This window comes from Ranitomeya imitator, chromosome 4 (genome assembly GCF_032444005.1).
Source record: "Ranitomeya imitator isolate aRanImi1 chromosome 4, aRanImi1.pri, whole genome shotgun sequence".
Classification (NCBI taxonomy): Eukaryota; Metazoa; Chordata; class Amphibia; order Anura; family Dendrobatidae; genus Ranitomeya; species Ranitomeya imitator.
This window is the reverse complement of record NC_091285.1, coordinates 396096363-396121291: the sequence shown is the minus strand read 5'-3', so window position 1 is coordinate 396121291 and position 24929 is coordinate 396096363. Positions and strand designations below refer to the sequence as shown.

Sequence of the window (24929 nt, the reverse complement as noted above, 5' to 3'; positions counted from 1 at the left end):
TTTACTCACAACACTGACTAAAGGAAAAATTATTAATCTTTCAGTTTGTCCTTTAAAGGGAGAGGTACAGTAAATGGAAACCACCACCAAAGTATACCTACAGCAGTACTTATGCCGCAGCAGACAATGCTTGGAATAGCCCTTTAAATACCCCTTTAAATGTGACCCTCTTTGTACCAAGAGGGGATATGCAGGATTTCAATAAGGTGCTGTCTACACATTGACACTGGCCAATGACCAGCGTTTGCCCAGTGCCACTGCTACATCGCAGCACAAAAGTCAATGAGGGTACATTGTGGCCCTAAGGGTACTACGACTGCAACAAGCAAGTTGTAAAAAACAGCTGACAAGGTTGTTCTTCTTACAACTTGCTTGTTGCAGAAGCCTTGGGGTTGCATTGTGATCCCATTCACTTCTATTGCGCGGCAATGGAGTAGCAGCACTGAAGAAACCTTGGTTGCGCAACAGATGTCGTGGGCAAAGTCAGCGTGTAGCTCCAGATGTCACTTCTTATCATATGCGTTCTATCTGTGGTTTATTCCTGTGGAGTGAGTGGTCCTCACAAAATCACAGAAACATCTAATTTTGATGCGAGTCTGGATGAAACTCGGTAATGCGAGTCTGTGAGTCCATGAAAAATAGGACAGCACTCAGATTCCACTGATTGATATGAGAAGTTTTAGAATCCTCAATCAGATTTTTTTTCCTCAGAGAAAAGCTGATGAAATTCTAACCAAGCTCTGATGGTAAAAATTTACACTGATTAACCTCTGATGAAACTCTGATCAAAAACACTCAAGACACTAGGACCATTTTTTGTGTAAGAAAAAAATAGCTGACGTCTGAAAAAGGCCTAAGGGCTCATTCAGACTGAAAACTATTAGTTGGGGTATGTCACAGCACACAGATAAGGTTCAATCAGTGCTAACAGTATCAAGGTCCATATACGCATTAATCTAATGCAGGAAGGACCCAGTGATATCGAGGAGTTCAGAAGAAGGTCTAATTTGTATAGGCGAGTGAACTGACTGATGGTCTGGAGAGATGGCTATCGCATTGTTCTCGTGGAGACAAGCCATCGGCTGACGTGTAGTTCCGTTGTTTTCTCATCGAGAATATGGGAGCACTTGGCCAAAAGAATGCTCCTGTGTATGGTAAAGTTGGCCGAGATGGCTGAAGCCGAAGCATCATTTGGCTGATGGCCATCTCATCTGTATGGCCTGCTTTAGACACAGTTCTTTAAAGGGAACCTGTCACCACTTTTTTGCCCTATCAGCTAAAAATATAATTTGATTGTCAGGTATGCATTCCACATCTACATTTGAAACCCCCTGACAAATAAAAAAGGTTTTTATGGGTGATGCATGGGGTTTCAAATGTAGATGTGGAATGCATACCTGACAATCAAATGATATTCTTAGCTGATAGGGCAAAAACGTGGTGACAGGTTCCCTTTAACAAGAAGAATTTAAACACCCAAAGGTCACCTTATTCATTGCTTTTTGGGAGGAATAGCAGAGGAACGGCTCAGCACCTCAGTAACGTTCCTTATCGGTTATGGGGAATGCAAGTATTTAGTAAAATATGATAAGTCGTGACATACGAACAAATGTCTTCACATTGCTACCAATGCCCAGTAATTGGTGAAAGTGCTTTAGTATGTGGCCTATGGCCGTGTCTAGAACAACACAGGACTGCATTTTAGAGAATATTTACAGTTATAGGTTATTACGGAAATAGGACAGAGAATAGCCGCAATGGAAATAAAATATTCATGTTAGCACAAGATACTTGAAGAGGTTTTGACATCTGACTGGCCTTTAGCCATAAAAGATGGATGGCCTGGAGCAAATCCTATACTTATCCACTGCCCCGAGTGTTATTATGGGGTTTACTGTCTGCACTATAGATGTTGGAGAGTAGTACAAGAAATCCAGTGTCAAAATGCATCTTACATTTAAATAAGATGTCTTGTAAAATCGAGATGAGTAAATGATTAGAACGACTCTGAAATATCCAGAAATCCCTCGTGGGTATAAATGAACGCTGGGATATATTTTCATATGCAACTTTTATACTGTTACTAAAATGTTTAACCAGTCAATACTTCTGTTACGCCGAATTCAGACATGCATATATCATGGTCTGAGTATAGACCGCAACCTCATATATACCTATGAGAACATTATGTTCGGGTCAGGAGATACGCAGTCTGTTCAGAAATCACGGTCATCTGAATTCAGCCTTCACATTCAGGGGTAATAATATGTCGCCGTTTCCCCACTTCTGTTAACTGCGTTTTTATCTGAATAGTAGGGCTAAGCTACCACCAGAAGTATTTGGTGTGTTTTTGATAATGCATGTTTCTACTAAAAAAAAAAACTTTAAAAATTCAGCATTCTTAGGCCCTTTTCACACATCATTTTTTTGCCGTCAGTCACAATCCGTCACAGATTGTGAAAAACTGATGCAACAGATTTGTTTTTCCGATGGATCCGACTAGCGGATCTGGCTAATTGGATCCTAAATAAATCGGAGCATGCTCAGTTAAAAAAAAAACGCAATGTGTCACCAGATTCAGTCATTTGACGGATCCAACGCCTTTAGGCTTCTATTCTAGCAAACGACGGACGGCGACAAATCCGTCACTGTTTGATTTTTCAACGTACACAAAAAAAGTTACTTTGTCCATCGTCTCCAGCAGCCGGACAAACAATTTTCGATGGATCCGGCGAACGACAGATGAAACGTGAGGCCATCCGTCTCAATCCATCGCTAATACAAGTCTATGAGAAAAAAACGGATCCGGCGGCATCTGTCGCCGGATTTGTTTTATTCAAAATTCGACAGATTGTGACTGATAGCAAAAAACTGATGTGTGAAAGAGGCCTAAAAGTTACGTTTCCACAAGGAGTATTTGGTGAGTTTTTGATGAGGCACAAAATCTTCAAGAGTAGCTAGTTTAGGTTACTTGCTTTTTTAATTGTTTTTTAACATTTTTTTTTACATGTGTTTTTTAACTCTTTCTGGTATATCATGTTTTGAATAAAACTGCTTTGTGTGTCAAATGTTTTTATTAAAACTTTTGGGCGAACTGAAGACCGCGCCCAAGACTACTACCCTCAATATCCTTTTGGATTTTTGTGGAGACCTGCTGCTACGGTTATGCCTTCATGGGAGTTGTGACCTTTGGTTCACAACTGAAATAGGTGAGCACATTTCCCGCAAAGGATTGTATTCTTTCAAATATAGTGAGACACATTGGGGGCGCCTTGTGTTTTTTTTTTTTTTTTCTTTTTCTTTATTTATTAAAACTTTAACATTTTAAATGGGGGAAATGCAAATAAACAAGGAACATAGGGGAAAAAAATGTAGGGAATTAAAAGAAAGACTCTACCAATACAGAATATAAGAGAAAGCATCAAGATTTGGCATTCAATATAGTTTAAAGCAATACCGATATAATATTATTAGTTTAAGCTATTATTTTATTTGAGTATAGAAGAATTAAGGAGTAGCTAAATCTTCTTGTAATGTCCATCAACCAGATATCGAATGAAAATGTAGTCCAAGTAAAGTTGCCATAAAATATCTTAACATTTAAGATTTCTTAAATCGCGTATTCCAAGTATCCTATTTCTTGGAGTATTTTGTAAGGGTGTTATGAAGAATGGCAAATCTCAGTTCCAATGAGCTATGTAAATTAATCTTTTCCAAGATTTCTGGAGATTTAGGAACTTCTGAGAGTCTCCAATATGAAGCCAAAGAAGAATAAAACTGCTTGGTTTTGAAAATGTCCTGTAACTCAGCTTCCATAAAAATTGATAAAGTTATGAATAGATTACATGCGGTTTTCCTATGTTTTTTCCACTGCGGGAATGAGCTAAAAAACTCATATTCTCTTTTTTACCTGCAGATTTTCCTCATCACCACTTCTGCATTTTTCACCAACTTCTGGTTTTGGCTTACAAATACTGATGTAAAATCCTGACCAAATACCGAATGTGTGAACATGACCTAAGAGTATTTTCACATTGAGAATTTTTTATTGTGGTCAAAAACTCCAAATTTTGGGGAAGTTTTTGGAGGAGTTTTGCATTTCCTGCAGCAGTTTTTGAAGGTGTTCAAGGTGTTTTTTTTTTTTCATGAAGTGTTTTCATAGTCTTTTGATTGGACAGTGCATAGTTTGGAACGTTTTCCGTCACAATCCACTTGAAAGAATTGACGTGCACTCTCTTTTCTCCAACCAGGCATGTTTTTCTACACAAATCAATAATAAAATTCTTTTAAACATTCTGTGAGCGCTTTTTCTAGCGTTTCTAAGGATGCTCATAGGCCTAAGAGCAGAAAATAGAGTTGCAACTTTAAGATTATCCTATCATGTAATTTGATCATGCTTCATTTATTACACAATTTGGGGATAGAAAAAAAAATATAGTTTTCTGCTCTTTTGGAAAATCACAGCAAAAAAAACGCAGCAGAATTGCATCGTGTGAACATGACCTAATAGTTCTTCTCACAAATAAAATTATAATTTGAATTATTAAAATAATAATATACATTATCTCATATTTATGATAAAGAATCTATTAGCTCTGTGAAAATAATGTATTATGTATTAATTTAATCTTGTTTGATTACCATGATTATTCACATTGATGGAAATGCATAATGTGCTGACTGCTGAGACAGCTAATTAACATTAGGTCTCATGCCAGTCATTTATTAGCCATTTCAGAACCTTGCCTAACCAGAAACACATGGTTAGAGCTATACTAAAACATGTTGAAAGAAAGAACATGGTGTACAGAGAAAAATAAGTGACAAACAGCAACCAGGTTTTTTTAGATACAATTATAAAAAAAAAGTTTTGGTTTATAGCTAATTATGCCAAATTAGTCATCGGTACTGTTCTCTTTTATTATTCCTAACATCATGTAATTTTGCTTTTGAGAATGTAATTAAAGACTATAATGATACTACAACACAGCTTTTTTTTATACAAGAATCGCTCCTTTTTTGTACCTTTAAAAAAAAAAAAAGACAAAACTACAATAGGAAAATTTGGGGCCACCAACAGCAGATAATATGCAGAGATCTTTGTAGCAATTATTACCTCTGTGGATTTCACCACAGAAAAGGTTCATTGCAAAGGGTCAAATGCAAAATTACAACTGTAGCATGAATTTAAAACACCTTAACGCCCCATGATGGATGTATCATTCATGGAGTTTGTCAAGGACTTTGGAATGGGATCAGAAGCAGAACTCGCTCCACAAAGGGCAGATGCAGGCTATAATATATGGCCAGCATCTTCCCCTAACAGCAGCTATTGGTGTGCCTGACAATCGCTGCTGTTAATCGCTTAAATCCTGTTTACAACAGCATTTAAGTGCCTGGATCCCGCCCAGTTCAGCGGTCATCGGGCTCCCTGCAAAGCAATCACAGGGAGCCAATGGGCTGCTATGACAGAAGGGGGCAGTTGATTGCCCTCGTGCTTGTCATGTCATCGCTTCTGTGGAGTCCATCCTATGGCTGGGTGTCATAGCATTCTGACAGATATGCAAGTTTGGTATTGTCATTATAGTACTGACCTGGATAAACATATTATACTGAATGAACACATTCACAGTAACGTCAAAATGACTTGCCGTGCATATGTTCCATCTAACTTCTTTTAACGCATTCAGGATTCCAAAGCCACAAAGCAACTAAAAGAACCGACCTGACCATTCTTCAGGTGTCTTCCATTTGGAAGCCGCCACTATGTTACATATACAATGAAAAGAAAAAAAGATACTAGCGGCAACAGGGCCGGACTGGCCATCTGGCAATTCTGGCAAATACCAGAAAGGCCTGTCTGGTCGTGGGCCACCTTGTCTGCTACGTTGTTAACAGAATCAGTGGTCTCAAGACACCAATACTGTTAAAAAGGTGTGACGGAGCACAAGTCACTGACTCCGTCACTTACCCCAGCAGGTCAATGGTATCATTCTAAATATTGGTCTTGTAGTAAATCTTCCTTTCCTCCATCCAGGGTAATATATCTCATCTGGTTCATGGGGACGGGGACGGCATGGGCCTGTGTGATTTCAAATGCCAGGGCTGAATTTGAACCCCAGTCCGTACCTGAGCAGCAAAGAGAAAGACGGTAAAGAAGACACTGTAACCTATTTGTGATATTCTACTAATAAGAACATATTTGATTCCTTTCTTCTTATTTAAATGATCAGAAGTTTAAAGGGAAAATATCAGCAGGATTTCACACCCCATTATTTATATCTGCATGTAGCTCTTTCAAAGATAAGACCAGCAACCCCTTTACATGGCCAGTCCGTTCCCCCATTACTGAGAAAATAGCTTTCAAATTGATATTCAAATGACACTGAAGAACTATGGTAGGTCTGAAGCCACTTATCACTTCAACTCTATTTCCTGCCCAGTGCCACATCCTCTTTTTTGACTGATGACAACTTTGCCTGGCGTCACACATCATAGAGGTTGTTGGTCAAGCAAGAGAGGCGGTGCTGGGCAGGGAATAGAGCTGGAGTGACATTGGTTGTAGATCTAACATAACCATTTACATGTCAATTCAAACACCGATTTCTCAGTAACAGTAACGGACTAGCCATTTAACCATATTTATGGACTTGTTTTGATAGCGCTACATGCATATATAAATAGTTTCTTTTTTTGAGGGGTGATATGACAGATTACCTTTAAGAGATACATTTTGGTAACAGTGATATACAGTGGCATTTAAAAGTTTGGGCACCCCTGGTCAAAATTACTGTTATTGTGAACAGTTAAGCAAGTTAAAGATTCAATGATCTCTAAAAAGGCTAAAGTTAAAGATGACACATTTCCTTTGTATTTTAGGCAATTTGGATGCACTGCTACTTGAGGTCTAGCCACAGTTTTCAATGATATTCAGCTCAGGGGACTGTGAGGGCCATTGTAAAACCTTCAGCTTGCGCCCTTTGAGGTAGGGGGTAGGTCACTGAGGGATCAGTGACCGGTCATGAGCCCATAAGGATGAACATCTAAGCAAAGCACCACATAAAGCCTCCCCCCCCCACAGGCCTCCCGAAGCACGAGAATCTTATTAACTGAAAACTACAAATAAAGATTAAGCAACAACCACAAGATGGATTTCATCAACCAAGGTATCATTTTAATCAGTATAATGGCGCCAACCTGACACTGTCTGTAGGTTACTGTGCACGATCCTGATGACAGGTTCACTTTAACTGTTCACAATAACAGTACTTTTGACCAGGGGTGCCCAAACTTTTACATGCCACTGTACAACTCTCCAACTCTTCTGCAAGTCTAGCAGTGACTACAGCTGCCTGGATAGTATCCTATTGTTTTACTCAGTGTATATGAACTTTATGAGGTTGTCAAAATAGAAAAGTATGATGAGCCAGCAACAGCCGGAGTGTTAGGTCAGTAAACATAGAATAGATATTTCTCTAGAACATGTCACATACAGAATGCAATAACTGGGTCAAGGTTACAAGGAAGAGCGATCTGTAAAATGTTAAGTCGATGTTTACTCAACGAACAAAGATTTTCAGAGAAAATAACCTCCTGCTAGCACTAGTCTATAAATATCAAAGGCCAATTTCTGTTGGTAAAGAAAAAAACCCAGTTAGAATAATTAAACTCACTCTAATCTGTAATGTGTTTTTAGGAATGTTGATTGACAACTTAGATAGCTGCCACAGAGGTTGTCATTCAGCTTTCATAGATATACATATGGCATGGCATATATTCATGGTTCTTTGTCACTGCACACATAAATTAAATTATGAGTGACGATTACGATTGCCAATGTTTTAGACCCCATTCTAACAAAAATATCGGCTTGGATAACTCCATTCATTTTACCACAATATACACCGAAAAAATGGGAAAAAATGATCCAAAATGGGGAGATATTGTGAAAAAAATAAACTCTGTCACCATTTTTATGGCCTTCATGGTTTGGTAAAAAATGACCTTGCAATGTGATTCTCCATATACCCTGCCTTTTTCACCATTGACTTCATTCAAATCAGTCAAAAACACAGGGCAAAAAAACAGGGAAGAAATGCACCAAAAACGCAACAAAAATGTGCATTTTTGCATCTGTGTTTTTCCTGCCAAGAGATGCAGAAATGGTGCAGAAATTTTACTCAACATGTATGCATACCTAGGAAGGAAAAGTAGAGGCCATTTCTCCAAAGTGTCCCAAAACCATTTTTCAACATCACGATGCCAGGACACAGGTTGCTGGTGCTCTTGTGAGCAGCCTAGCCTAAACACGTGACAATGACCTGCAGTGTCTCTAGACTTCTCTCCCACCAAGTACGTCTGGGATGTCTTTGGTTGGCAATTGCAAAGAGAGCTGCCAGCAGCAGATCTTGATGATTGTATGCACTCATCATGGCAGAACATTCATCAAACAATTAATAATCTCACTGATAGCAATCAAGGTGTATAAGTACCTGCACATGTCGCTCATACTCCATACCAAATAAATCAAGAGGTTTTCAAAATGTTTCCATGTTGTCACAATTTTTACATCATGAACATCTATCGAACCTGTGATTTCCCTAGTTCAATGACTTTTCTTTCCTGATGCTGCAATTTCAATGTCAAGGAGTACAGTTATGTTGACGTCTGGCAATGAAGTTCTGCCACAGGCTGAGCTTTGTAGGAGGACCAATATGGCAGTGATAGTATGAATAAAACGAGTGTCATATGGATACTAAAAACAGACTCACCACATAGATGAAAAACTCAGTTTTTACTGGATGAAAAATGTACAGTGCTTTTTATTACTGGAGATGTACATCCATCCAACTCCTACCTTTCACTTATGTGAAGAGGAGGAGCCTTTAGGGTTACAGAGAGTGGATAAACCTGGAGTCGACCCTATTGTTAAACTTTTCAGAATATCATGACAAGGTAAAAGTAGCAACATTCTAAGTGAACTGGTGATGTGAATGTCCATTTGTACAGAAGAGTGTTTCTCAAACACGTCCTCAAGGAACTCCAACAACCAAGTATCGAGGCTTTGCTAACCTTTAATTTGGTGAAACTTATGGTGTGACGTTAAGGAAATACTCCAGACATGGCCTGTTTGGGTTCTTTTAGGACATATTGGTTCAATTTCAATTGGTTCAAATGTTATCATTGTGTCTATGGAGGTATATAACCAGAATATTACCTCACGCACGTTTCCAAATAAAGCCTCAGCATATATGGGCCATTACTATATATAGTATATTACAGCAGACTATGCATTATACAGTGATAAACAGAAGGTCAAAGAACATATGCTCAGTGCATGCGAGCCACGAAATGTGTGTGGGGAGCTGTTCTGGTTCACACACTAATCATGTAATAAAAATGTTATGTATATAGACACATAGGCCTCTATTCATCATTTGCATTTTTTAAATCACTATATTATTTTGTCTTGTGGTAGTCATTGCTGTTTTTATCTGGCAAATTCTTGAAAATGATGCATGTTGTTCATTGATTCTATCCAAAATAAAAAATATTTTTACATTGAACTCTTTTGCAACTTTTTAAGGGGTAAAAAGCCACACATTTTGCCAAAATGGTGCAAAATTTCAAAAACTTCAGGCACAAATAAAATCATTCCATGGGGGGACTGGAGTGCATTTGTAAGAAATTTTGTAACTTCTCAAAAAGTGAAAAATGATGAATCAGGCAAAACAAAAATCCAAAATCTGAAAACTCTAAACACCCCGCCCACGGTGGCTAACTAAAAAGAAAAAAAACAGGCAAACTCATATAAAGCAGACTTGAAAAAAAGAGCAATTGGAAAGATAAATATAGCATTAACTAAAAGGTACAAAACACTAAAAACTCTACAAAAACACTCGGAAACACAATATTGCATTGGGCTGATAAGTAGTTGCAATTAATTAACAGTGATAGAAAGTGATAGAAATTTCTAAGCAGTGCTAAAGTGGATGAAATGGGTTGTGTGAGAATTTTATTAATTTTGTGCCATCAAAAACCGTAGTCAAAGCAATTAATATAATAGGGAATGCTACTCAGTGTGTAAAGCAAGTAATGTAAAAAAACTGAGAAGGGGCTACACAAGAAAAGGGAAAGTGCACATTCAAATATATAAAATATATTGTTATATTTCATTATAAAAGCAAAGAAGACTAAGATTAAAAAAAGCCCCACAATGAAACGGACTAGAAAACGTATAAATAGTGTGCAATAGCTCAAACAAGCACATATACCAGCAGGAATATCTAAACTGATGGGCAAAAAACAATCAGAATATCCACATAAAGCCCAATGATAATGCCCTCCTAAAAACTAAGCCATTTACCAAATACCATATTATCAGTGTCTTGCTTTTTGTGTTTATAATAAAATCTAACAATATATTTTTATACATTTGGATGTGCACTCTCTCTTTCATTGTGTAGCTGCTTTTCTGTTTTTTTTTTGCAAATTTTATTTATTTGCTTGTATCTGTTCTCTCTTATTCTATATAGGAATCGCATGACAATCGCTATCTTAGTGACGATGCCATCATGTACTGCACGTGATATGTAGGAAGCCTGTGATTGGCAGTTGGTTATGAATACATTGATCTGAGCTGCAATGTTCAGCTTCATTCAGTGTGTAGTAGTCACTTCCAGATACTGCAGAACAGCTGCTATTCTAGAGAATGGAATGACATTAAACTTACATTCAATGTATTTAATAATAATAATAATGATAATAATAATTTTTATTTTTACATAGCGTTAACATATTCCGCAGCACTTTACAGTTTTGCACACATTATCATTCCTTTCCCTGATGGGGCTCACAATCTAAATTCCCTATCAGTATGTCTTTGGAATGTGGAAGGAAACCGGAGTGCCCAGAGGAAACCCACGCGAACATGGGGAGAACATACAAACTCTTTGCAGATGTTGTCCTTGGTGGGATTTGAACCCAGGACTCCAGCGCTGCAATGCTAACCACTGAGCCACCGTGCCATTTACATCCAGATGATCTGTAGGCCTTGGCAGGGGCCACTACACACTGAACGGGCTGTGCTTTACAGTTCTTTTCAATGATTACAACTTGCTTATAACACCTGATCGGTGAGGATCCGGGGTGTCAGACCACCACCGAGATGATATTGATGATCTTTCCCAAGGTTAGTTCATCAATATTTTTTCACTGGAAAACTGCTTAAACTATTTTTCTTTCTTCAGGAAATCACTGACGGACAAAAAACACAAATTTTACCAGTGTGGTCTTCTTACATGTACTGTGGAAAAAGTTCTGAAATTCTTATTCTTGGTAGAATTTTTGTTTACATGCAAAAATCCTAAAAACTTGGTATTTTACCAAAGATGTGTAGACTTTTTATATCCACAGTACCTATGGGCAGCACGGTGGCGCAGTGGTTAGCACTACAGCCTTGCAGCGCTGGGGTCCTGGGTTCTAATCCCACCCAGGACAATATCTGCAAAGAGTTTGTATGTTCTCTCCGTGTTTGCGTGGGTTTCCTCCGGGTACTCCGGTTTCCTCCCACATTCCAAAGACATACTGATAGGGAATTCTAGATTGTGAGCCCAATCGGGGACAGTGATGATAATGTGTGTAAAGCGCTGCGGAATATGTTAGCGCTATATAAAAAAATAAAGATTATCATATGATTCTTTTTCAGTCATTCCTCTTTAAAGAGGAATGCATATCTTGAAGAGTTAGAGAGATATAGAGGTTTGCACAAAATTTCCAGTAGTTTAGTCATGCAAATTATATTTATCTCGCAACCTTATGCAGAATTATTATTTTAGGAAAAAGGCAACAAAAAGGCTATAAATAAATCAGGCAAACAATAGCTTCAGGAAACACAGCGAGAAATGCCAGGATTATCAGATATAATGAATGGGTGGGTCGGGTCTAAATAATTACGAAGATAAAAGAGTAATAATCCAGTTGCTCTTTTACCCTGTAGACATAAAGGGAGTCTTCTCTATGAAAACAATATTAAAGGCTTTGATGAGGCGTGAACGGGTGGGTGCCCAGTCTAGTATCTAGCTAATCCAGTTAAATGATAAAGTATTGGTATGCCACAAACTTCCTAAATACATGTTGTGTTTTTAACACTTTGCTTTCTTGGTACAGTGCAAAACGAAAAAAAAATGTGGAAAGTCATATAATATGATACTTTACTGAGACCCATACTGTTCTTGAAGGGGTGGTCGGAAGCAAATTTTTTTTTCATCCCAAACTCTATTTAATGTCACAATCTAATCTTTTTTCTAATATATTTTAAGCAAAATGTACCTATCCTTCCATAACTACACTTATTCGCCTCACCACCCCCAGAGCCGCCGCCTCACTACTGCCAGAGCCGCCGCCTCACCACCGCCAGAGCCGCCGCCTCACCACCGCCAGAGCCACCGCCTCACCACCGCCAGAGCCGCCGCCTCACCACCGCCAGAGCCACCGCCTCACCACCGCCAGAGCCGCCGCCTCACCACTGCCAGAGCCGCCGCCTCACCACCCCCAGAGCCGCCGCGTCACCACTGCCAGAGCCGCTGCCTCACCACCGCCATAACCGCCACCTCACCACCACCGCCAGAGCCGCCGCCTCACCCCTACCTTCTGTCTCTTCCCCACTATCCCATAGAATGTAAGTCCGCAAGGACAGGGTCCTCTCCCCTCTGTACCAGTCCATCACTGTACACCTGTTTACTGTGAACAATATCTATAACCCTGTATGTAACCCCTTTCTCATGTACAGCACCATGGAATTAATGGTGCTATATAAATAAATAATAATAATAATAATAACTACACTACATCATACCTCATTTATCACATACATCTAACTGATGTATTTCTTTTTCCTACTACTTCCAATTTAATGAAGCTTTGTTTGCAAATCCCAATGCATGCTGGTATACTCAAAGGAAGCATCATCAGTGGGCAGAGGCTACATGACCACAGCCTCTGCTCCCTCCCTGAAACAAAGCATCATCAATGACCTCTATCTATTTCAGGGGCTGGGCTAACCTCTGCTCTATTGGGCATGCATCACTTTGCAATTTTGATGGATGCTCAGTATATCCCTGTCACTTGTCACTGTTCTTCTCAGTGTACAGTGACAGTGCGCTCTCTTGCTGACTCTAATCAGGAGTGACAAGCTAGCAACAAAGCGCACTGTCATTGCACAGTGTAAGGAACAAGCAAGCAAAGACCAGCGCCACCCCAGCAAGGACATCACATTCTATTAAAATTGGCCAAACCCTCCGACACTGACGAGATCAGCTACCAGTTTAATATATGTGGGTGCCTCTCATCTCTTTCCCCAGACATCAACTGAAGGTCCAAGCCTGTTGAATTGCTATGGCGGATTCTGTTGTTTTGGAGATAAGCCACTGCCAGAGATGTCTGGCATTAGCTATCTCATAGCAAACATAGGATCGCTCAGCTGAGCCAAGTGTTCATGCATATGGGGGTGTCCAGAGAAACAGCTGTTGGTTGTACAGGTGTTCTGCTAATGACTTTACTGGTGGGCACCTAGATAATGATCTAAAAGTTGTCCAGTCTTTCAGCAAAGGATCTAAGCAAGAGTATCATGTCTACTCATTGGGAATGTGTGTATACATATATATTCAGACTAAATTCTAGGGCATCTACTAACAGAGTAACATTGATGATAATGGTTGAGGACATCCTATGTGGCAGTACTTACCAGAGGTTGAGGCATTTGAAACGTGGAAGTGCTGTTGGCGCTGGAACACAATGGCACCTAATGTTGCTAAAAAGAGAAAATTCCATATTGGAAAGCCAATTATTCATTGCAGTCATTGGCACTAACACACCAAAACAAGCGCAACCCAAACATGTCATTGCATTACTCTCCATTTGAACCTGCATAGATTTGAGGTTTCCCACAAATCAATAAACCTCCCAAACTCTTGTCACAGTATAAAAATCTAATAAACATTAACTAAGCACGATTTATTCTTTTTCATAAAATCCTGACCCAATATTACCCTTTACTGATGAGAGTCGCTTTGGCTACACCTTTACCCATGAGGCAGCAGCTTTGTATGGCAGGAGTGTAGGGGGCACTTTTCATGTCTACTGTGTAAGATGCACAAGTACAAAAGATATATGCAAAAAATAAGACTGCACATCGAAGGGAATGTTCCAATTTTGTGCGTTTGCTGTGGATTTTTCTTCCCAGCAGATTTTTACATTATTACGAGTATTACAGGAGTAGCATTGTGAGTGAAATTTCTGAAATCTCATTCACACACTCCAGAGACAATCTGCAGCATGTAGACTGACGAGCGCAGGTGTATTGTCATGCACAAAATGTCAATTTATCTCACACATTGTGCAGATTGCACCTTTTTCTATGCAGAGAAATCTGAGGCAAATCCACAACTTTTCTGCAACAAACTTAATGGAAAATCTTCAACAAATACAGCAAGTGGTAACATACCTATATATATTAGATTACACGGGTACAGAGCTCTTGTCTGAAATAGCGTGATTGATTTTACCCACATTATAACTAGTCTGTATGGCTTTATACACAGCATAGATGTCAGAAAGGTGAGGACGGGAGCACCCCAAGGCAGCACACAATATTCCACTATGACCTCATCCATACTATGTCTTATATATGCATCAGTTTATTCACTACAACTGTGTATTTCATAGCATTTAATATGGATAATTAAGGAGTCACGTCATCTTTGATGAAGCCAATATGATATATACTTTGGGATGCCTTGACAACATATATGCCTGGAGCACACCAAGGAAGCACACAATGTTCTATTATGAACCGATCCATATTATGTCTTAGGCTGGAGTCACACTAGCGAGTTTTACGGACTTAAGAGCGCAGAAAATACGTCCGTAAAACTCGCCAAACAAACGTCCCAATTATTCTCTATGCCCCAGCTCCTATCTGCCGTATTTTACTGATCAGTATTATACGGCTTTCTACGGCCGTAGAAAATCGCAGCATGCTGCGTTTGTCACCGTATTGCGCAAAAAAAACGCCAATGAAAGTCTATGGAAGCCCCAAAAATACGGATTACACACGGACCAGCAGTGTGACTTGCGAGAAATACGCAGCGGTGTTAGAGAGAAAAGCCAGCAATTCAGCGCGGTGTACAGTAAAATCACACTGACAGCTTACAATAGAATAGGTAGAATAAATGTGTACACATAGAATAGGTATATATATATATATATATATATATATATACATACATATATATATATATATATATATATATATATATAATGTCAGTGAGACACATATATGTATGTATATTATTATTTCATACAGCGCTAGATAGCTTTAAAGCCGGTAATTCAATTACCGGCTTTTGCTATCTCCTTCCTAAACCCGACATGATATGAGACATGGTTTACATACAGAAAAAGTGCCAGAATAGGCGCATCTTCCAGATGTGCCTTTTCTGAGGTGGCTGGGGGCAGATGTTTTTAGCCAGGGGGGGGGCCAATAACCGTGGACCCTCTCCAGGCTATTAATATCTGCCCTCAGTCACTGGCTTTACTACTCTGGCAGAGAAAATTGTGCGGGAGCCCACGCCAATTTTTTCTGCCATTTAACCCTTTAATTTAATAGCTAGAACGGCCAAATTTTGCATATACACACTACTAACATTAGTAGTGTGGAATATGCAAAATAAATGGGGATATGAGATGGTTTACTGTATGTAAACCATGTCTCATATCATGTCGGGTTTAGGAAGGAGATAGCAAAAGCCGGCAATTGAATTACCGACTTTAAAGCTATCTAGCGCTGTATGAAGTAATAATATATATACATATATGTGTCTAATGACATATATATATATATATTATATATGTTTTTGTTTTTTTTAACACATGGATCCCTTGTATAGCCGTATGTCGGTTTTGCAAGCCTGCGAGAAAAACACGCAGTACGGATGCCATACGGATTACATACGGAGGATGCCATGCGCAAAATACGCTGACACACCCTGCCTACGGAGGAGCTACGGACCACTATTTTCGGGACTTTTCAGCGTATTACGGCCGTAATATACGGACCGTATTGTCTTACGCTGAGTGTGACTCCAGCCTTATAAATGCATCAGTTTATTCACTAGAACTGTGTATTTCATAGTATTTAATATGGACAATAAGGAGTGACATCACAACTGATGAAGCATATGACAGAGATACACTTTCAGATGCCTTGCTCACATATACAGTGGGGCAAAAAAGTATTTAGTCAGTCAGCAATAGTGCAAGTTCCACCACTTAAAAAGATGAGAGGCGTCTGTAATTTACATCATAGGTAGACCTCAACTATGGGAGACAAACTGAGAAAAAAAAATCCAGAAAATCACATTGTCTGTTTTTTTAACATTTTATTTGCATATTATGGTGGAAAATAAGTATTTGGTCAGAAATAAACAATCAAGATTTCTGGCTCTCACAGACCTGTAACTTCTTCTTTAAGAGTCTCCTCTTTCCTCCACTCATTACCTGTAGTAATGGCACCTGTTTAAACTTGTTATCAGTATAAAAAGACACCTGTGCACACCCTCAAACAGTCTGACTCCAAACTCCACTACGGTGAAGACCAAAGAGCTGTTAAAGGACACCAAAAACAAAATTGTAGCCCTGCACCAGGCTGGGAAGACTGAATCTGCAATAGCCAACCAGCTTGGAGTGAAGAAATGAACAGTGGGAGCAATAATTAGAAAATGGAAGACATACAAGACCACTGATAATCTCCCTCGATCTGGGGCTCCACGCAAAATCGCACCCCGTGGGGTCAGAATGATCACAAGAACGGTGAGCAAAAATCCCAGAACCACGCAGGGGGGCCTAGTGAATGAACTGCAGAGAGCTGGGACCAATGTAACAAGGCCTACCATAAGTAACACACTATGCCACCATGGACTCAGATCCTGCAGTGCCAGACGTGTCCCACTGCTTAAGCCAGTACATGTCCGGGTCCGTCTGAAGTTTGCTAGAGAGCATTTGGATGATCCAGAGGAGTTTTGGGAGAATGTCCTATGGTCTGATGAAACCAAACTGGAACTGTTTGGTAGAAACACAATTTGTCATGTTTGGAGGAAAAAGAATACTGAGTTGCATCCATCAAACACCATACCTACTGTAAAGCATGGTGGTGGAAACATCATGCTTTTGGGCTGTTTCTCTGCAAAGTGGCCAGGACGACTGATCCGGGTACATGAAAGAATGAATGGGGCCATGTATCGTGAGATTTTGAGTACAAACCTCCTTCCATCAGCAAGGGCATTGAAGATGAAACGTGGCTGGGTCTTTCAACATGACAATGATCCAAAGCACACCGCCAGGGCAACGAAGGAGTGGCTTCGTAAGAAGCATTTCAAGGTCCTGGAGTGGCCTAGCCAGTCTCCAGATCTCAACCCTATAGAAAACCTTTGGAGGGAGTTGAAAGTCCGTGTTGCCAAGCGAAAAGCCAAAAACATCACTGCTCTAGAAGAGATCTGCATGGAGGAATGGGCCAACATCCCAACAACAGCGTGTGGCAACCTTGTGAAGACTTACAGAAAACGTTTGACCTCTGTCATTGCCAACAAAGGATATATTACAAAGTATTGAGATGAAATTTTGTTTCTGACCAAATACTTATTTTCCACCATAATATGCAAATAAAATGTTAAAAAAACAGACAATGTGATTTTCTGGATTTTTTTTTTCTCAGTTTGTCTCCCATAGTTGAGGTCTACCTATGATGTAAATTACAGACGCCTCTCATCTTTTTAAGTGGTGGAACTTGCACTATTGCTGACTGACTAAATACTTTTTTGCCCCACTGTATGCCTGGAGCAGGCCAAGGAAGCATACAGTGTTCTACTATGAACTGATCTTTCTTATGTCTTATATACACAAACGATTATTCATTACAACTATGTATTGTATAATATTTAATATGGACGTAAATTACCTCCTATGAAGCCAATATGTCAGCGATACACTCCTTCACGACATGCACCGTACTAGTACTGCACATGTCGTGTCTCCCCCTTTGATGTGGGCTCCAGCGGTGAGTCGAGGCATGTCAGCTGTTTTGACATCACGATTCACCCGCCACTATTAACCTGTTAAATGCCGCTGTCAAACGCTGACAGCGGCAATTAACTACTGCTTCCGTCCACACGGCCGGAAATGAGCGCATCGCCGAACCCCGTCATATGATCGGGAGACGGCGATGCGTCAGGTTAGTAACCATAGAGGTCCTTTAGACCTCTATGGTTACTGATACCGGCCTGCTGTGAGCGCCACCCTGTGGTCGGCGCTCATAGCAAGCCTGCATTTCAGCTACATAGCAGCGATCTGATGATCACTGCTATGTAGCTGAGCCGATCGAGTGGTGCCAGCTTCTAGCCTCACATGGAGGCTATTGAAGCATGGCAAAAGTTAAAAAAAAATGTTTTTTAAAAATATGAAAAAAATATAAAAGTTTAAATCACCTCCCTTTCGCCCCATCCAAAAAAAAACAATGAAAAAAAAATTAAACCTACACATATTTAGTATCGCTGCATTCAGAATCGCCCAATAAAAATAAAGCATCAACCTGATCGCTAAGCAGCGTAGCGAGAAAAAAATTCGAAAAGCCAGAATCACGTTTTTTTGGTCGCGGCGACATTGCATTAAAAAGCAAGAACGGGCGATCAAAAGAACATGCCTGCACAAAAGTGGTATCATTAAAAACGTCAGCTCGGCACGCAAAAAATAAGCCCTCACCCGACCCCAGATCACGAAAAATGGAAACGCTACGGGTATCGGAAAATGGCGCTTTTTGTTTTCACCACCTAGATAACAAATAACCTAGACATGTTTGGTGTCTATGAACTGGTAATGACCTGAAGAATCATAATGGCTGGTCATTTTTAGCATTTAGAGAACCTAGCAAAAAAGCCAAACAAAAAACAAGTGTGGGATTGCACTTTTTTTGCAATTTCACCACACTTGGAATTTTTTTCCCATTTTCTAGTACAAGACATGCTAAAACCAATGGTTCCCGTCAACAGTACAACTCGTCCCACAAAAAATAAGCCCTCACATGACCATATTGACGGAAAAATAAAAAAGTTATGGCTCTGGGAAGGAGGGGAGCGAAAAACGAGAACGCAAAAACGGAAAAGGGCCGCGGTGTAAAGGGGTAAGATGTCTTGCCCTGGTTGCCCACAGAAATGCCGACAGGAATATGATGGTTTGCTATTCAAATTTTGATTTTCCTTTCCTTTTTTGATATGCTATTTTTTTTACCTGACGTCTTTAGATTTTTTAATTTTTTTGTTTTTATGAAGTACAACTTTAGTTAATTACAAATTAAAAGTTTCAATTTTTTTTCTTCATCAGTTAATTTCTTACAGACTTTTAAAGTTTTGAAAAAGTGCAGATTTTGGCCTGGTATGGCTTTACATTTTGTATCATATCTCTGGCTAGAATTAAGATAAAGAGGTGAGAGAGGCATCATTGTTCTCAGAACAGTACCAGCTTGCATTTGATATGTCACAAGACTATGTTTCTTTATATTTTGTTTAGGAGAAATCAAATTCAAAATTTTGATGCGCAATTGTGAAAAAAAAACATATATGTTTTAAAATTGTGAAAACATGCATGTGTGTTACTTGTGTTCTTGATTATATTTGTACAGGGATTCAACTTGGGACCTTTCAAATTTTTTTTTTTTTTTTAAGCCTTGAATAGTGTTGAGCAATACCGTCCGATATTTGAAAGTATCGGTATCGGATGGTATCGGCCGATATCCGAAAAATATCGGATATCGCCGATACCGATATCCGATACCAATACAAGTCAATGGGACACAAATATCGGAAGGTATCCTCTATGGTTCCCAGGGTCTGATGGAGAGGAAACTCTCCTTCAGGCCCTGGGATCCATATTGATGTGTAAAATAAAGAATAAAAATAAAAAATATTGATATACTTACCCTCGGACGCGCCCTGGTTGTCACCGCTGCAACCGCCATGATTCCCTTCCTAAGAATGAGCGCATTAAGGACCTTCGATAACGTCGCGGCTTGTGATTGGTCATGTGAGCATCATGTGACCGCTCACGCGACCAATCACAAGCCGCGACGTCACCGAAAGGTCCTTAACGCGCTCATTCTTAGTAACGGAAACATGGCGGTTGCAGCGGTGACAACCAGGGCGCGTCAGAGGGTAAGTATATCAATATTTTTTTTTTTTATTCTTTATTTTACACATGAGTCTTAATCCCGATACCGATTCCCGATATCACAAAAATATCGGAAGTCGGTATCGGAATTCCGATACCGCAAATATCGGCCGATACCCGATATTTGCGGTATCGGAATGCTCAACACTAGCCTTGAATCATCTGATTTTATGTTTGTGTGAGTTTCTTCCCTTTTTCTTTTCAAATTACAACTTATTGAATTCAATATTTATATGCAACAATAAAGAAACACAAAAAACAAATACCGAAGTGCCAGAATAAATACATCTTAATCATCATAACTAGTGTTGAGCGATACCGTCCGATACTTGAAAGTATCGGTATCGGATAGTATCGGACGATACCCGAAAAGTATCAGATATCGCCGATACCAATATCCGATACCAATACAAGTCAATGGGACACCAAGTATCGGAAGGTATCCTGATGGTTCCCAGGGTCTGAAGGAGAAGAAACTCTCCTTCAGGCCCTGGGATCCATATTAATGTGTAAAATAAAGAATTAAAATAAAAAATATTGATATATTCACCTCTCCAGCGGCCCCTGGACATCACCGCAGGTAACCGGCAGGCTTCTTTGTTTAAAATGAGCGCGTTTAGGACCTGCGAATGACGTCGTGGCTTCTGATTGGTCGCGTGGCGGTCACATGAGCGGCACGCGACCAATCAGAAGCCGCGACGTCATTCGCAGGTCCTAAATTCCTAGAATGAGGAGTTTAGTGCCTGAGAATGACGTTGCGGCTTGTGATTGGTCGCGTGGCAGTCACATGAGCGGCACGCGACCAATCAGAAGCCGCGACGTCATTCGCAGGTCCTAAACGCGCTCATTTTAAACAAAGAAGCCTGCCGGTTACCAGCGGTGATGTCCAGGGGCCGCCGGAGAGGTGAATATATCAATATTTTTTATTTTAATTCTTTATTTTACACATCACTATGGATCCGATACCGATTCCCGATACCACAAAAGTATCGGAACTCGGTATCGGAATTCCGATACCGCAAGTATCGGCCGATACCCGATACTTGCGGTATCGGAATGCTCAACACTAATCATAACACAACTTGCTCAGCATTTTCAACCTGAATTCACTGAACAAGCCAAAAGAAAAAAGGTGATCACATCCTCAAGTGTGATTTTCTAAATACAGTCTCATCCTAATTATATGTTAAAAACAAAATTAAAAGAACCAATATTTTTACCACCTATTTATACGTGGAACAATTTATTTTCTATTATATCACTAAACATGTCATTTATGAAGTGTTTAAAGGGAACCTGTCACCTGAATTTGGCGGGACCAGTTTTGGGTCATATGGGTGGAGTTTTCAGGTGTTTGATTCACCCTTTCCTTACCCTCTGGCTGCATGCTGGCCGAAATATTGGATTGAAGTTCATTCTCTGTCCTCCGTAGTACACGCCTGCGCAAGGTAATCTTGCTTTGCGCAGGCGTGTACTACGGAGGACAGAGAATAAACTTCAATCCAATATTTCGGCCAGCATGCAGCCAGCGGGTAAGGAAAGGGTGAATCAAACACCTGAAAACTCCGCCCATATGACCCAAAACCAGTCCCGCCAAATTCAGGTGACAGGTTCCCTTTAAGAGGAATAGTACAGTAGTTAAATCCTCGCTTTATAAAATATGAGCTAATCAAACAATTAATGGTAGGTTTTTACACTGGCCTTTTATCATCAATGTGTCCCTTCTAGTGGGTGAAATGTAATCTTGTCCATAAGCGCTTACTAGCAATAGCCGTTTCCTTTTATGTCAGAGTATGTGCGGCCTGTCATGGTGTTCGGCTCCACCTGAGTCAATATCTGATTTTTGTTAACTTTTACAATGTCTGATTTTCTTGGATACACAAAGGACGGCGCTGGACCAGAAGCTGCAGAAAAGTCACTTCTACGCCTTCATTTTCACAATCTTTGGAGAGTCCAGTAGCTGCCACCAGCGCCGATCATATTCACAGGTCACATCACCAGTTATCCATTGCCGATCTTGTGCCACCTTCTACCACGTCATGGACTTCACGGTCTTTGCTGAATGAAAAAAACCTTGTTTTTATTTCTGTTTCACTACATGGGATGGCAGTGCGGTATTGCCGAGTCTCCTTTCTGCTTCCTGTAACCGAGGTTTTCACAAACTCTCCTCCTCCTCTTCGTAGTCGTGGTTTGTACAATACATGAACTGGATGTTAAGAATATTTTTCTCCCTCCATTTGAGGAGTGGCCTGGGTGTTAAGATTTGGTGTGAATATGGCCTCTGGAGTCCCGAGCTGCCGGCCGGTCATCTGCTCTGCAGTCACTGTCTACCCCTGGTCATTCTCAGCCCTAACAAAGCTTTCTCCTCTGCCCTCTCCTGCTTCTAAGCTGTAACATAATAAAATAATACAGTAATATCTAAAAATCATGGATTATTTGGTAAATATAGACCCCTGTTGTGAATTCTGCTCTTGGGTTCCCTCCAGTGGTTGAAGGTGGGAATGCAGTTGTCTCTGAGTCGCAGTCCTGGCCAGGTGTATCTGCTGATTGCAGTTCTGACTGGGATATTTAGGTGTGCAGGATTCATTAGTCCTTGCCAGTTGTCAATGTTTCTTCTGAAGTGTTGGATCACTTTCTGGCTTCTCCTGCTTAGCTGCCATTTCAGCAAAGATAAGTGTCTGGTTTTTGTTTCTGTGGCACACATGCAGTGTGCTTATATTCTGTGCTATGCATTTGTTTTTCTCTTGTCCAGCTTAGACTGTGTCAGTGTTTTCTCAGTCTTGTTGGATTCTCTGGAGATGCAGATATACGCTCCACATCTTTAGTTAGATGGTGGAGTTTTTGTATTTTCTGCTGTGGATATTTTTGGAAGGATTTTTAATACTGACCGCTTAGTATCCTGTCCTATCCTTTCCTATTTAGCTAGTGTGTGCCTCATTTGCTAAATCCTGTTTCCTGCCTGCGTGTGTCTTTTCCTCTACTACTCACAGTCAATATTTGTGGGGGGCTGCCTATCCTTTGGGGTTCTGCTCTGAGGCAAGGTAGAAATTCCTATTTCCATCCATAGGGGTATTTAGTCCTCCGGCTGTGTCGAGGTGTCTAGGTTTTGTTAGGCACACCCCACGGCTACTTCTAGTTGCGGTGATAAGATCAGGGTTTGCGGTCAGTATAGTTACCACCTACTCCAGTGAAGGTTTTTCATGCTGCTCCAAGGCCACCTAATCATAACAGACCCCACACTGTTAGACCACAGGCTGAACAGATCTGAATGCGAGATTTTCGAATTGACACTGTAATAGTTTTATTTTTTAAAATATGATCCCATCAAGATCCCAGCTTGTATTTTGGTACAGATGTGGATAGGAGCATAGCAGGCAAACGTGCAGTTTTTGAAATTTTTGATTTAAACGTTTTTTTCGGAAATGCCTTTTAAAGTTTTGTGCTTGCGTTCGCATAGGTAAAATATTATCAAAGATGCTTTTGTGATATATCTGGTGAAAGCCTGTACAGTTTTGAGTAGAATGGTGTTTATTTTGTTTCTCTATCTTTTTTCTAGCCTGAGTTATGGGGAAAGATGTAAAGGCAGGCAACACCGAAATTCGCACTTTTTCCGAACTTTGAAAATCTATAAAAAATAAAAAAAAATGTCTAGATTTTTTTCTTCACATTTTGCATTCTCTGACACACTGTTACCAAATAACAAAATCTCAAAAGAATTAAAAATATAGTGGTAAAAATTATTAGTTCACGACATGGAATAACCCTATATATTTGTTATGTATCAGGTAGCTGTATTTTTTTTTTTATTTAGAGATCATGTAAAAACTGATCGCTTGGCAGCAAAAAGAAGCTGCAGACAAAAAGCAGGTTTTGCTGTCTTTTCTTGCTGCGTTTTTTGCTGCATTTTTCAGGAAAGTTTAGCTTTGTTTCCACTATACACACATGAACAATGCAAGGTGTTAGGCCACCAATGCAAAATGTATGTGAAGCTGTAGAACATTTTTGAAAAAAAGAGCAATTTCATCAAATAATTTAGTGAAAAAGTTTTTTATGTCTTAAAAAATAGTCTATTCTGAATAAAAGAGTTTATGAAAAAATACACAATTGCAAATGTAAAAACAGCGGAGGGAGATTAATTGGTCAGCATAGTTTACCTAAGGCCGGTTTCACACGTCAGTGGCTCTGGTACGTGTGGTGACAGTTTCCTCACGTACCGGAGACACTGACTCACGTAGACACATTAAAATAAATGTGTCTCTGCAGATGTCAGCGTGTTTTCACGGGCCGTGTGTCTGTTTGCAAAACATGGAGACATGTCAGTGTTCGTGGGAGCGCACAGATCACATGGACCCATTAAAGTCAATGGGTCCGTGTAAACACGTACCGCACACGGATGCTGTCTGTGCGTCATCCGTGTGCGTTTTTCCTGTCATAGGGTTAAAAATTGTAAAAATTGTTGCAATACACGGACACGGACGCACGTACAGCACACGGACAGAACCCTAAAAACGTACTCACGGACATCACACGTATCCCACACGGATGGCCTACGTGAGCACACGGACACTGATAACTCCGGTACCATTTTCTCCGGTACCGGAATTATCTGGACGTGTGAGACTGGCCTAAGACATTGGAAAAGCATTGAGTTGCTT

At 40.0% G+C, this 24929-nt stretch overlaps 1 protein-coding gene across 4 annotated transcripts in view; it reads right to left on the bottom strand.

Annotated features, from left to right (window-relative positions):
* The window catches only part of SFMBT2 (Scm like with four mbt domains 2), a 313750-nt gene that overhangs the window by 128056 nt on the left and 160765 nt on the right, over positions 1-24929 (bottom strand). For 2 of the 4 annotated variants that reach the window (XM_069765307.1, XM_069765308.1), the window contains exon 5: positions 13745-13810. The exons of the other annotated variants lie outside the window; for them this stretch is intronic. In XM_069765307.1, the coding sequence (XP_069621408.1) occupies positions 13745-13810 (66 nt within the window). The remainder of the gene's footprint in view (positions 1-13744; positions 13811-24929) is intronic. 4 annotated transcript variants of the gene reach the window in all.